The sequence below is a fragment of the Dasypus novemcinctus genome, chromosome 8, assembly GCF_030445035.2.
Source record: "Dasypus novemcinctus isolate mDasNov1 chromosome 8, mDasNov1.1.hap2, whole genome shotgun sequence".
NCBI lineage: Eukaryota > Metazoa > Chordata > Mammalia > Cingulata > Dasypodidae > Dasypus > Dasypus novemcinctus.
In genome coordinates, this window is record NC_080680.1 from 86889054 (window position 1) to 86902109 (window position 13056).

A 13056-nucleotide genomic window follows, 5' to 3' on the forward strand; every position below is an offset into this window, starting at 1 on the left:
TAAAGCCATCCTTCTGGATGGAAGGGTAATAGATGGAGGGATGCAATAAAGCAAACACAATGAAATGTTCAACATAAAATCTAGGGGGTGAACACACAGGGTTAGGGTTAGGGTTAGGGAATGTACTTTTTTCCTCAACATTTCTGTAAGTTGGAAATTTTTCATGATAAATTGTTGGGGGGGGGAAGCAGTCCTAGTCAAGAAGGGCGAGAGCCTCAGGCATACTCTGAAGCCTTTTTCCCTGTAATTCCTCACTCCTTTCAAAGGCGAGCCCTAACACTGCGCTGGAAAGAAGGGCGCTCCAGGGGACGCAGCGCGGCTGCCTGCTGGGGAGAAAGTGAGCGTGGGAGAGCCGGCCACGGGAGCAGGTAGGGCGGAGGCGGGGCGCACCGCGGCCGGTGAGGGGCGCTGCTGTTATTTTTGGGAGAACAGGGGAGGGGGGCAAGACCCGGTAAGGATGAGTTCACTCTTGCCATGAATTAGATGGTGGACCCCATTTTGCCCCAAGTCCTACCTTTGGGGGCGTTTCTGAACTCCGAAGCCCGGTTTGGAAGAGAATTTTAAGAACTGACGAGAGTAAAAACATGAAACCTGCAAACGTTCATCCCGCGCCAGACCCTGGACGCAAATATTTCTTTTCAGCGTCTCAGCAAGTTTCAGAGAGTTCTCAACCCCATCAGGAATGGGAAAAGAGAAGCTGGCTCCAGGAGGTGGCTGCGCGGGATTTGAACGCAAAGCGCCCCAGCTCTCGACCGACAGCGCGAAGCCAGGAGGCTCGGGAAAGTGGGGAGGGTAGATCCCCGGGGGAGGGAAGGGACGGCTGCAGGGCCTGCCCCCCGTGCCCGAGGTCCAGGCAGCGCAAACGTGCGGGAGCCGGCACCCCCGCCCAGTTACCGAGCCGTCCGCGGACGTCCAGGTGCGTCCCGGGCGCAACCGCGCGCTCGCAGGAGGCGGGTGTGCGCGTCTCGGCCCCGCGCGCGCCCGGGGAGGTCGCGGGGGCGCTACCTGGGTCGTGAAAGGGCACCAGCGCGTAGTTGGCGATGGCCTGGCTGCGGTGGCTCAGGCTGCGCTCCAGAATACGGGAGGCGCCGTCGATCACCTGCATCAGGTCGTCCCACATAGAACCGGTGACGTCGAAGACGAAGGCCAGGGTGACGTCCCGCGTGGCCGGAGACAGCGCGGTCCCGGGCGCGCGGGCCACCACCGCTGTCGCGGAGACCGCCAGCAGCACCCGCAGGAGCGGCGCCGCCGACATGGTGCCGAGCGCGCCCGACAGGCTGCGGCTGCTGCGGGCGGAGGCACGCAGTCGGGGAGCGCGCCGCGGCCGCTGCGGGACACCCAGCCGCAGCCGACGCGCGTCTGCAGCGCGGCGCCTCACTGCCTCACTGCCGTCGGCGCGGCCGGTGCGCGGGGCTGGGGCTCACCGCGCTGGGGCTCGCGGCGGGGTTCCCCTGCAGGGAGCCGGAGGCGGGTCCTAGAGCCCACCCCGTGCTGGGTCACAGGCCCGCCTCCTCCTCTCCCCACCCCCACAATGTGACTCAAACTTTCCCGGCTCGCCGGTCCAGAACCGAGGTTAGAGGAGGACGCGGGGCGGACAGCCGACGGGAGCTGGGGCCGCGGCCAGGACGGCGAGGGATGGGGACGCACAGGATGGAGCGGACACCTGCACCTCCCACGGACAGCTCCCCGGGCTCGCCCGCTGCGGGGGCGGGAGAGGGCAGGAGGGCGCAACCGCCCCCACCTGCAGCTTGGGGGGCGGGGCTGGTCAAAGCGAGTCCTGGCTTTTGAGCTCCCCGCTTCTAGGCCACCAAAAGTCCTAATACACACACACACACACACACACACACGAAGCCTACAACCCCTTGCCTTTAGCAAGATTCTTTGTTTCCCAAGATATTGTAACTATTACTGTTATTACAACCAACCTCCCTAAGTTTAACACCTACCCAGTGCTAAGCATTTTCACATAGCTGTTACTTCCTTGAACTCTCCCTACAATCCTCTAAGGGTGGCACTAACATTAAATCCAATGTACAGATGAACGAACCGGCTCAGAGACGAGACGTCATGTATTTGCCCACACTCACCCAGTTTATCAAGGAGTGGAGACAGGATTAGAGTCCAGATTTGGTTGGTTGGATTCAAAGCTCTTCGGCTCTGCTGCTTCCCTAAAACTCACAGTCACAGGTCATTTGGCAGATCCAGGTTACTGATGAGACCCCCTGTCCTCCTACCTCACTGGACCCATGGATTGCGTGTGAAGGTTCCCGCACCGTGTGAGGTGCCATCAGCGCTGGCTGCGCTGGGTTTAGCCCTCTCCTCCCTGGCTGTGCTTCTTCCCATTGCCCCCACCGGGTCCAGCGCCTGCCATCGTTCATCCCAGGTGTGTTCTCGTGGTTGTCTTTGTGTCTCTCTCCTACAGACTATGAGCCCCTTGAGAGCAGGGCTGTGTCCCCAACAGATTGACCCCCAGTTCCAAGCCCAGGCCTGGCACGTGGTGGGGACTCACTAAACGTTAGCTGAATAAATAAACAAATGATAGCTTTTGTGGGCATGCCTAGTTTTGAAAGCCATGTAAGAGAAGGCAGCTCTGCCACCTCTTACCCTCAATCCCTCCTCCAAAATGACTGCTCCCAGGACAGGGACGCAGACAAGCCTGAGGGCTCTGGGTCTGGAGGGAGGGGTGCTTTCTTCAGCCCCTACCCTTCCAGAGCCTTCAGCCAGGAGCCCCATCCCCACCCCTCCCTCATCCTTCTCCCTTCAATCTCAGTGCAGATCTCCCCTCTGGAGCTGCTTTGGCACCCATGCACTGAGACCCCCAGCCCCTTTTCAGACCCCTTGTCCTAGCTCTGACCACACTGTACCATCAGTGCCACTCTGTGGCTCTCCCCCACCCCGATTGTGAACTCTATAGCAGCAGAGACCCAGTGCCTAGCAAATACATGGTAGGTGTCCAATGAAGATCTGTGACCTGAATGGGGCAGCAGGCATCAGAGAGGCCTGGGAGCTGGAGCTGGGAGCTGGTGATGGTGGGGGGTGGGCATGCTAGACCAGGGCAAGACCCTTGGGTGAGAAGGGCTGGGGTCTCAGGGAAATGGTCTCATGCCGCCTGTCTCATGGGACATGACAGAAACTGGTCCCCAAACCCAGGGCAGGAGTAGAACCCACAGCCAAGGCTCATGGGAGGTTGAGTCACCTGCACTTCTGAACACGGGCTCTTTAAATCTCCCTGGGCTAAGGCCGTGATTGGTTCCAGAGTCTGGGCAGGGCCAGGCCAGCTGTTGGAGAGAGAAGTGAGGCCCCAGCTGTGGGAAGGCAAAGGCAAACAGGGCCAGGAACCAGGCAGGCCTCACAAGTGGTGACATTTCAGGCCCAGGGCAGGGGGTCTTTGGGGACTAACAGATCCTTTGGTCATTCGTCCCATGAACATATACTGAGCCAAAACTGTGTTTCAGGCTCTCTCTAGGCACTGATGGGGAAGGAAGATTTAAAGATGTGTGAGACCCTGGGGAGAACAGACACAAACAAATAATTCTAAGTCAATGAGATAAGTTCTAATAGAGGAGCTCTGGGAGCTCAGAGGAAGGAGTGGCTGGGCCTAAAGGGTCAGAAGAGGCCACAGAGTTAGCTTGAGCAACTTAAAGGAAGAGCATTCGAGCAGTGGGAACAGCATGTGCAAAAGCAGGGAGTCACAAGAGACCCACCAGTAGTCCTATGTAACTGGTGGATGTTGACAGAAGAGAGGCCAGATCATGAAGGAACTTAATATCTTGTGAATGGTCTTGGGTTCAAGAATGTCAGTCAGGGAAGTGGCCGGATCTGATTTACATTTCAGTCAGGTTACAGTGGCAGAAGTTCAAGAGGTAGACCTTATAGACTTCAAGAAGCGATAAGCCTAGTGTGGAAGTAAGAACAGAGCTGGCCCCAAAGAAAGCAAGATATCTTGTCCTTGGGCTGGTCATGAGGGGCAAATGGGATCATGAATTTGGGTTCAGAAATAGCCTTGTGACCTTGAGCAAGTCCCCCCCATCCAGGGCCTTGGTTTCCCCATTTTGTAAAATAATTTGAGATGGAAGAGGGCTTACAAGATGCCCTCCAATGTTTCTTGCAGCCCCACCGCTCTAGAACTACCAGCAGCAGCCCCTTGGAGATTCAGGGAGAATGTGGGAGAACTCTGGCCCTGAGCTCATGTTGGTGGGGCCTCCTCAAGTCTTGGGCAGCTACTTGTTATCCCACACAATATGGCTCCCTCAAAGGGTGATGTCTGGCCCAGTTCAGTGTGGCCATGGGGGCTGCACCAAGCACAGGTCTCTCCAGAAACTCAAGATACCCCAAGAACGTAAGCGTGGTCATGCCAAGGGAGCAAGGCCTGAGGTGCTGGACACAAGTGCAGAAGCCAGGAGAAAACACAACCAAACCTTATCAATCAACTTCTGTCCCACCACCTCAATTTCTTTAGGCCACCTGGGAGCCCCCCATTTTTGAACTCAAGATAATCCATATTTCACCCCTATTTCCAGAAGGAATAGTCTCAGTGGAGTTTTTTCTTTTTTTTTTTTTAAGATTTTTTAAAATTTTATTTCTCTCCCCTTCTCCCCCTCCCCCAGTTGTTTGCTCTGTGTGTCCATTTGCTGTGTGTTCTTCTGTGACCGCTTCTATCCTTATCAGTGGCAACGGGAATCTCTGTTTCTTTTTGTTGCATCATCTTGTGTCAGTTCTCCATGTGTGCGGCGCCATTCCTGGGCAGGCTGCACTTTCTTTTGCGCTGGGTGGCTCTCTTTACGGGGCACACTCCTTGTGCGTGGGGCTCTCCTACACGGGGGACACCCCTGAGTGGCACAGCACTCCTTGCGTGCATCAGCACTGCGCGTGGGCCAGCTCCACACAGGTCGAGGAGGCCGGGGGTTTGAACTGCAGACCTCCCATGTGGTAGGCGGACGTCCTATCCACTGGGCCAAGTCCGCTTTCCTGATTTTTGTTTCTTAACATGCCACATGTTTGCCACAGAAAGCATGGTGGGCCAGACCCACCCACTTAAAGGAAGCATGCACTATCATCACTCACACCACTGCCTTCACCCTTGGCTCAGAAATCCATCCCTGTCCACTGTGTCTCCACTGGAGCTCCAAGACCAGCTGAGGGGCTGGGGCAGAACCCAAGAAAAATGGCCTCTCCCTACCAATGGCCATTCCTTATGCTACTCTATGTCCCACTTCATACATGTGTCCTAGTCTCAGCCATATTAGGTCCCCTGTGATTCTAACTGTCAGTACTCACCCTGTCCCCTCCAGCCCTCTTCCTGATGGAATCAGTTCTGTTCCACTGAAAGAGTAAAGATACAAATGGTGAAAAGCATTTCTGAGTGTCAGGCACTGTGCTAAACACATCCTCATTTGACCCTCACAACAGCCCTAACATCAGTATTTACTCTTGAGAGCAAATGAGGAAACTGAGGTTCAGAGAGATGAAGTCCTGTGTGCAGACTTTGCACGCTCGTCCTTCCTCCAAAGCCTGCCATCTGCAGCACCACTCCAGGCTGCCTAAGAAACATTGGAGAATGATTGCACAGGGATCCCAGCGAGTCGAGCTTCTCCCAGAGCTCACACAGACACCACGTCTTCCTTGGACATGCACAGTCCTCTCTAACGACTCCTCAGGCAGAACTCAGAGTTTCAGGCAGTTAGCACACTTGAAATGCTATAACATCCCATCCTACTCATACATAACCAAACTGCCTGGGCAGAAAGAGAGGAGAGAGAAATAACCTTGTAAGTTAAGCAAGAGATTCTGCCCACCAACTGTGGACACACACCCAGGGCCAGAGAGAGAAATAAAAACAGTTTCAAAGCTTTGTTTCTATCTTCAAGGAAGGAATTAAAGAAGTGGGGACCATGGCATCCAGGACTGACAGGGAGTTGGAGGAAATGACACACAAACCAAGACAATGGAGATGCTGAGGACAGGCAGGAGGAGCCAGGGAGTTAGAAGCTACAGAAATTTGCTGAGTGTTCCAGGCTGTCAGATTCTTGAATGGCTTATTGATGAATCCAATCCGTCTATGGGGCCAGGCCTCCAAATCACACATACCATAAGGAATGGTTTGAGACCATTCCGAGAAATTTTTGAGCTGCTCAAGAGATGTCGGAATTGTTGCCCATCCCATGTTATCAAGAATAAGCAGTTAAATAAGCTAAAACAGAGCCAACTGCCCCAAGACTAGCTTCCCACCACCCAGACATGGCCCATAATCCCCTGGATGAAACTAAAGTAATGCTGAGCTCCAGAAACTGTCATCAGGGGAGAAGGAGCATGCCTCATTGACAGGGTCGTTGATCACTGTTCAGGCTGCATACTAAACCTTGTTGCTATTTATGGCCAACATGTCCCCTTTATCATTGACATCAGCAGCTAAAGATATGCAGAATGAGTTGAGCTTTACTCTATGCCCCTTTTATTCTTTGGTTCTCTTTCTCTCTCTCATAATTAAAAATCCCATTTAACTGTATTGTATTTTTAGCAGGCACTGTTGGCTTCCTACCCTAAAGTCTTTCTCCCCCTCTTCCTTGAAAGTCTGGTTTTCCCCCTGGCTCCCTGATGCAGGCGTCTACTTCTCTTCATGGGGCTTAAGGGTGGGTCACCTTTTCCCTCGCCAAGGGATATCCTGATGGGTTAGGTCACCCTGTGTTCCCCTTCCCCTTGCCAGTGATTGGGTTGGGAGTGGGCATTTGCTGCAATTCTGGCCAGTGGAACATGAAGGGACATATTCTCGAGGGCCTTGGGAAAGATTTCTTTACTCCAAAAGCGACACTAAATAGCAAGATCAGAGCATGCACACCACCTGATTTCAAGCCTGATTCTAATGCTACCATAATCAAGACACTGTGATATAGGCAAAAGGATACACAAACAAATCAGTAGAATGGAATAGAGCCTGGAGATAGACCCACGCATATAAGGTCAATTAATTTTTTATGGTGCCAATGTAATTCAATGGAGAAAGAAAAGTCTTCTTCAATTAATGGTGTTATAACTGGTTATCCATATGGAAAAACAACAAACTGATCCCTACCTCACACCATACATAAAAATTAATTCAAGATGATTTATGGACCTACATGTAAAACTTAAACTATGAAGGTCCTGGGAAAAAAGACACAAGGAAGGAAAGGCGCTTCTTCTTCCACTGAATGTTGTCATGTCTGTCCTGGACCCCTGGAACTGTGGCAGCCATCTTGAAAGCATGGGGATAGCCAGTCTGAAGGCAGAGTGCAAAGACTGAATCTTGGAGCTGCCCTACATATGGTTTTCTAGCTATATGTGATATTGCAATTTCCTTTATAGTTAAACTAATTCGATTGCATTCTCTGTTACTTGCAGCTGAAATGTTCACACTAAGACATGACTGTCCTTTTGTTTTCACCTGTTTTACCTGTTATGGTATACAGTTTTACATAAATATTCCTACTTGAGCTTAAATGCAAAACCATGTACACTGCCTTTCACATGCAGTTAATGGACTGTAAAATAATTTTTTCTACACCTAAATTCCTCTTTATGTCCTAATTTTGGATCCCAATCCCCAGGGCAGGTGCTGCTCCTCTGAGGTGCTGCAGGGTCCCTGAGGAAGGAACTGTGATTGGCCATTGCACAATGTGACCCAGGAGGCACAAAGAACCAAAGAACAGCGACCACATTTGACTCATTCTCAGGCATGTCCTCAAGCTCTACACAGCAGCTGGCACATCATTGGAGCTCAATAAGTAAGTGTTGTATGAATGGATGGATAGAACAAGTCCAGACCCTTTCATTCATTGTGTCATAAATTTACAAACTTGATCAATACAATTAGAGAACAATAAGCAGTCTTTCACAATAATCAATTCAACATGGATCATAGACCTAAATATAAAATGCAAAACGATAACATTTCTAGAAGGTGGCTAGGTGACTTGGGTTTGCCACAATTCATGAAACAAAAAATTGATAAGTTGGATTTTTTTTTAAGTTAAAAATGTCTGCTCTATGTTTTAGTAAATCACTAAATAGCTTAGGTATGAATATCTAAGTTACAAATAAGTCTTAGGAGAGTTTTAAATAATTAATTTTTCTCACCCTTTTGAAAAATAACTACAAAAGTAATTCTTGTTGCTGAGTGAGAAATAACTATTTTATATACAATTTTTATTTTCTATTTACAAATACAATTGTATTACACACAAAAAAAGTATTTTTATGCTTGTAAAGTGGAATTTTTAGGTTCACTTCAAATATACTTTATTTAATAAGTTAACATTCTTTTGGCACATTATTAAATGCAGAAACTCTTTTTAAAAAATTGGGGAGTGGATGCAGCTCAAAGGGTTGAGCACCTGCCTCTGACATGGGAGGTCCCTGGTTTGGTTCCCAGTGCCTCCTGAAAAAACTAAAGCAAACAACAAGGAAAAAAAAACAAAACCAATGTAGCACCAGCTTCACACATACGAGGTCCCAGGTTCAATCCCTGGCCCCTGGTACCTCAAAAAACAAATGAACAGGGAAGCAGCTGTGGCTCAGTCAATTTGGCTCTTGTCTACCATATGGGAGGCCCTGGGTTCGCGTCCCAGGGCCTCCTTGTGAAGGAAGCTGGCCTGCACCTGCAGAGAGCTGATGGCCTGTGCCTGTGGAGAGCTGGCGCAGCAAGATGACGCAACAAAGGAGACAGTCACAGAAGAACACACAGGGAATGACACAGAGAGCAGACAGCAAGCAAGCTGCAAGGGGGCAGAAATAAATGAAAAGTAAATCTTAAAAAAAAATGACCTTCTATCAGACATCTAATGTTCTTTGTCTATGCTTTTATGTCTCCACAATACACTGAAATCAAATGGTGTCCAAGAGTGCCCCATGTAAATAGCCATTTTGCTGTCCTTTCCAGAGCAGTGGTTGATTCCTGACTCTGGATGCCTATTATTAGTTAGGCTTCTGAATTCGCAATCCTACATAATGTATGATGAATGAAATAAAATCAAAATTTTATTTCTGAAATTTCTACGTAGGCGTGACCACCTCCCCAGCCATGTGGAGCACTGTACAGTGTGTAAATCTGCCTCTGCCTTGGACTGATTGCTACAGTATTTTTGCATCTGTGGAGCCTGCTTTTTTGTTCAGTAGTTTGGACTATATCTGTACAATCTGTAAAGCTTTTACAGAATTAAATATTCAGCTGCGAAAACTGGTTAAATAAAACCAATATTTCTTAACATACACACACACAAATGTCTGCTCTATGAAGGACACTGTTAAGAGAATGAAAAGACAAACCACAGGCTGGGAGAAATAGTTGCAAAACACACATCCGACAAAGAACTTGTGTCTAAAATATACAATGAACTCTTGAAACACGACAATAAAGAAAAAGTTTTTTAATGGGCAAAAAAAGCTGAATAGACATCTCACCAAAGAAGATACGCAGATGGCAAATAAACATATGAAGAGATGCTCGCCATCATATCACTAGGGAATTGCACATTAAAATAACCAGATTCTACTGCACTCCTACTAGAATGATGCAAGGAAGTGGAGCCGGAAGAACTCTCATTCATTGCTGGTGGGAATAGTGTATGATCCAACTATATGAGGTTCTGGAAAAGGCAAAAATATAAAGACAGTAAAGCAAACCAGTGATTGCCAGGGGTTCCGGGAGAGGAAAGGAAAAATGACTAGAGGGAGCCCACGGCCTTTGGGTGATACCGTAAGGGAGGACACATGACAGTACTCATTTGTCAAGTCCCATGTAACCCTACAACACAAAGAGTGGACCCTAGCTGAAACTACAGACTTCAGTCACTCTTAATATATCAATATGGATTCATCAATTATAACAAATGTACCACATTAATGCAAGATGTTAAGAAGAGAAGAAATTCGGTGCATGTGCAGGGGTATATGGGAATTCTCTGTACTTTCCATGCAATTTCTCAGCATACTTAAAACTGCTCTAATAATGAAGTTTATTATTTAAAAAATACAATAAACAGTATCCTAGTTCCTTCAATAATTTCCATTAATTTTCATACACTGTCCCATAGTGTATGTGTTCAAAATTGGACAGTCCCTGTGATGGGGACAGGACCATTAAGTGGGCCATTCCACGAGGCCTCGCCTCCCTAACCAGGACCTTTCTATCACAGCCACGGGGTCCCCTCCTCCCAGGCCTAAATATCCACCATCGGCTCCACTCTCTCTGAGTTAAATGGCAAAGACAGCTTCACATCAGGCGCCCCCTGTGAAACTGCACTTTGCTCAAAAAAGATGTCCCTAGCTCTCCCAACAGCATATTATCTTGGACTGTTCAGTCAGCCAGGCTCTTGATACACAGAAGATTCTGAAAGCCTATCTCCAGGGGAATGGAAAGGAAGCTTGGCAGCCAAGAAAAAAATCACACCAAGGTACTTAAAGATTCCAGGTCAAGAACAGCAGGGCGTGGGTGCCTGGGGAGAGTGAGTGGGAAACCAGAGCGAGGCGCTCCTGCCCAGCCGGGGCACCTGGGAGCGCAGCTGGCGCCTCCCTCTGTCTCCAAGTGAGGTCGCGCCCAGCCACCGCTTTCCGAGGGGATGGATTCTGGCACAGGGCGTGGACTCTCTTAACCCCGGACCACTCCTCCCTAGTCTTTAACTACCCTCCAACTCAATTTACTCTCAGAAAATCTCCACCAAAGAATCCACAGCATCATCGAGGTGATGCCAATTAAGGAAACAGATCAATCCTAACAACTGAGCTTTGTCAGCTGACCTTTGATTAAAGCAGAGAATAGCAAAAGGAATCAGGTTAAAGACATTTAAATTAATGGTGTCTGGAGCTGCTTCTCAAGAAACCCCATTTGGAAAATTTGAAGAAGAACAATATTCCCCAGCCCAGACATCAAGCCATGACCTTCTTATACAAAAAGGAGTTGCTTGCCAAGATTTAGAGGGTGGAATCTGTTACACAAGGATATCTAATTATCTCTCATTTGACATTTAGTAGAAACAGGCTTACGTCTCAGGAACAAAGTTAGTGGCTGTTGCACAGACATGCAATATGTACCCTGTAGTATATATTTGTCATGAATTTTGACCATCCAAAAGAGTGGGAATTCCCTTCCTTATGAGACTGAAGCACTTGTCTCCCACTACAGATGTTAAATATACCATTACTGGCTTTCCTGTCCTGTGCAGCCTTTGGGTCCAAGCCAAGGATGCAAAGAAAATGACCCAGTGGCAAATTCCCCTTCGTGGCCATGACAAAATCAAGTCCTTAGCATGGCAGGCCAAGTAGTGTCAGCCAGCGCCTCTAGCCATCAGACCAGGGCCATGGTAGCTTTGGGGCTTGTTTCTGCCTGAGTACCACAAAATGTGATTCTCTAGCTTTCATGTGAGTACCCCCAGAGCACTGCTAAAATTCACATTGCTTATATCTGCCAAAGTTAGTTTCTTTTCTCTACAATTAAGGATCACTACTTCAAAACGTGTTGGTAAAGAAGCCCAAGACCCATACCTCCAACCAAGGCCTGGTCATGTGACCTGGGTTGAGCCAATCATATTGTTCCATCCCTCAGGCTACAGATGGTCTAGAGATGGCGTGTGATCCAAGCTCTGCCAATCAGCATCCTTGTCTGGGGTATTCCTACTGGGCAAGAGTCTCTCTTGTCCCTGGGGTTTTTCGAAGGATATGAATCTGAGGATGCCAAAAGCCATGTTCCTCACCCTTAGGGAAGAGAGCATCCACAGTAGGAGAGGATGAAGCTAGCAGACAAGAAGCAGAGAGAGAAAGGCAGCGAAGTCGGAATCTTTGGAGTCCCTGCCCCCACCATACTTTCAGTATCTGTTGACATGAATCAATAAATCCCCTTTTCTTGTCTAGGCTGATTCAGGTTGGGTTTCTGCCATTTATAACAAAATTCCTAAACAATGAAGGTAGAGAAATGTTTTATTCAGAAGATAGTCTCATGGACTGGTCATTCTCTTGCAACGGTAACTGACTTATGGTGAACAGATGAGAAATACCTGACCATTGAAATGCCATTGTGGGAAGCGGGCTTGGCCCAGTGGTTAGGGCGTCTGTCTATCACATGGGAGGTCCGCGGTTCAAACCCCAGGCCTCCTTGACCCATGTGGAGCTGGCCCATGTGCAGTGCTGATGCGCGCCAGGAGTGCTGTGCCACGCAGGGGTGTCCCCCGTGTAGGGGAGCCCCACGTGCAAGGAGTGCGCCCCATAAGGAGAGCCACCCAGCATGAAAGAAAGTTCAGCCTGCCTAAGAATGGTGCTGCACACACGGAGAGCTGACACAACAAGATGATGCAACAAAAAGAAACACAGATTCCTGTGCCGCTGACAACAACAGAAGCGGACAAAGAAGAAGACGCAGCAAATAGACACAGAGAACAGACAACGGGGGGGTGGGGGGAGAAATAAATAAAAATAAATAAATAAATAAATGAAATGCCATTGGCAGAACAGGTCAATATCAACCAGTCAGCAAATATTCACCGAGCATCTTCTTTATACCAGGTCCTGGTCTAGGCACTTTCACTGCATCCAGCAAGTACTCAATGATTGCTCAGGCTATTATTATCATTACCCTAATAGCTCCTTCCTATTTGCATATCAGAGAACTCAGAAGGACAGGATTTAGGAGCAGAGAGGCTAGGGCAGTGTAGCAGTTTGATATTATTGATGAATTCCAAAAAGAAATTTTAGATTATGTTTGTAAACTGATCTTTTCCTCTGGCCATATTAGAGTGTATTGGATTCAGAGGTTTTACTTTTACTTGATTAAATAATGATGAAGGCTTTGATTGGACCACGTCAGTTAGGACATTGAGTCCCTGCCCCTTGGTGGGTGGGGACTCAAAGAAGCCACACCACAGAGAAGGGGAGTTGGAGTTTTTGAGCTGGAGCCAGGGAAATGAGCACATAGAAGAAGAACACAGAGGAGTAGAGATGGCTCCTTAGACAGGGCAGAAGCCCCGAGGAGAGACACAGAGCTGTTCGCCTGATAGTCTAGAGCTGGCCTTGTGGAGAGAGCATAGCAGTTGA

The 13056-nt window shown here is 48.7% G+C and overlaps 1 protein-coding gene across 1 annotated transcript in view; it reads right to left on the reverse strand.

The window, feature by feature from the left end:
• Nucleotides 1-1255, reverse strand: part of HMCN2 (hemicentin 2) — a 151392-nt gene extending 150137 nt beyond the window's left edge. Inside the window, exon 1 of the mRNA XM_071216527.1 lies at nt 1006-1255. Coding sequence (XP_071072628.1) covers nt 1006-1255 — 250 coding nt within the window. The remainder of the gene's footprint in view (nt 1-1005) is intronic.
• Nucleotides 1256-13056: the final 11801 nt, after the last annotated feature.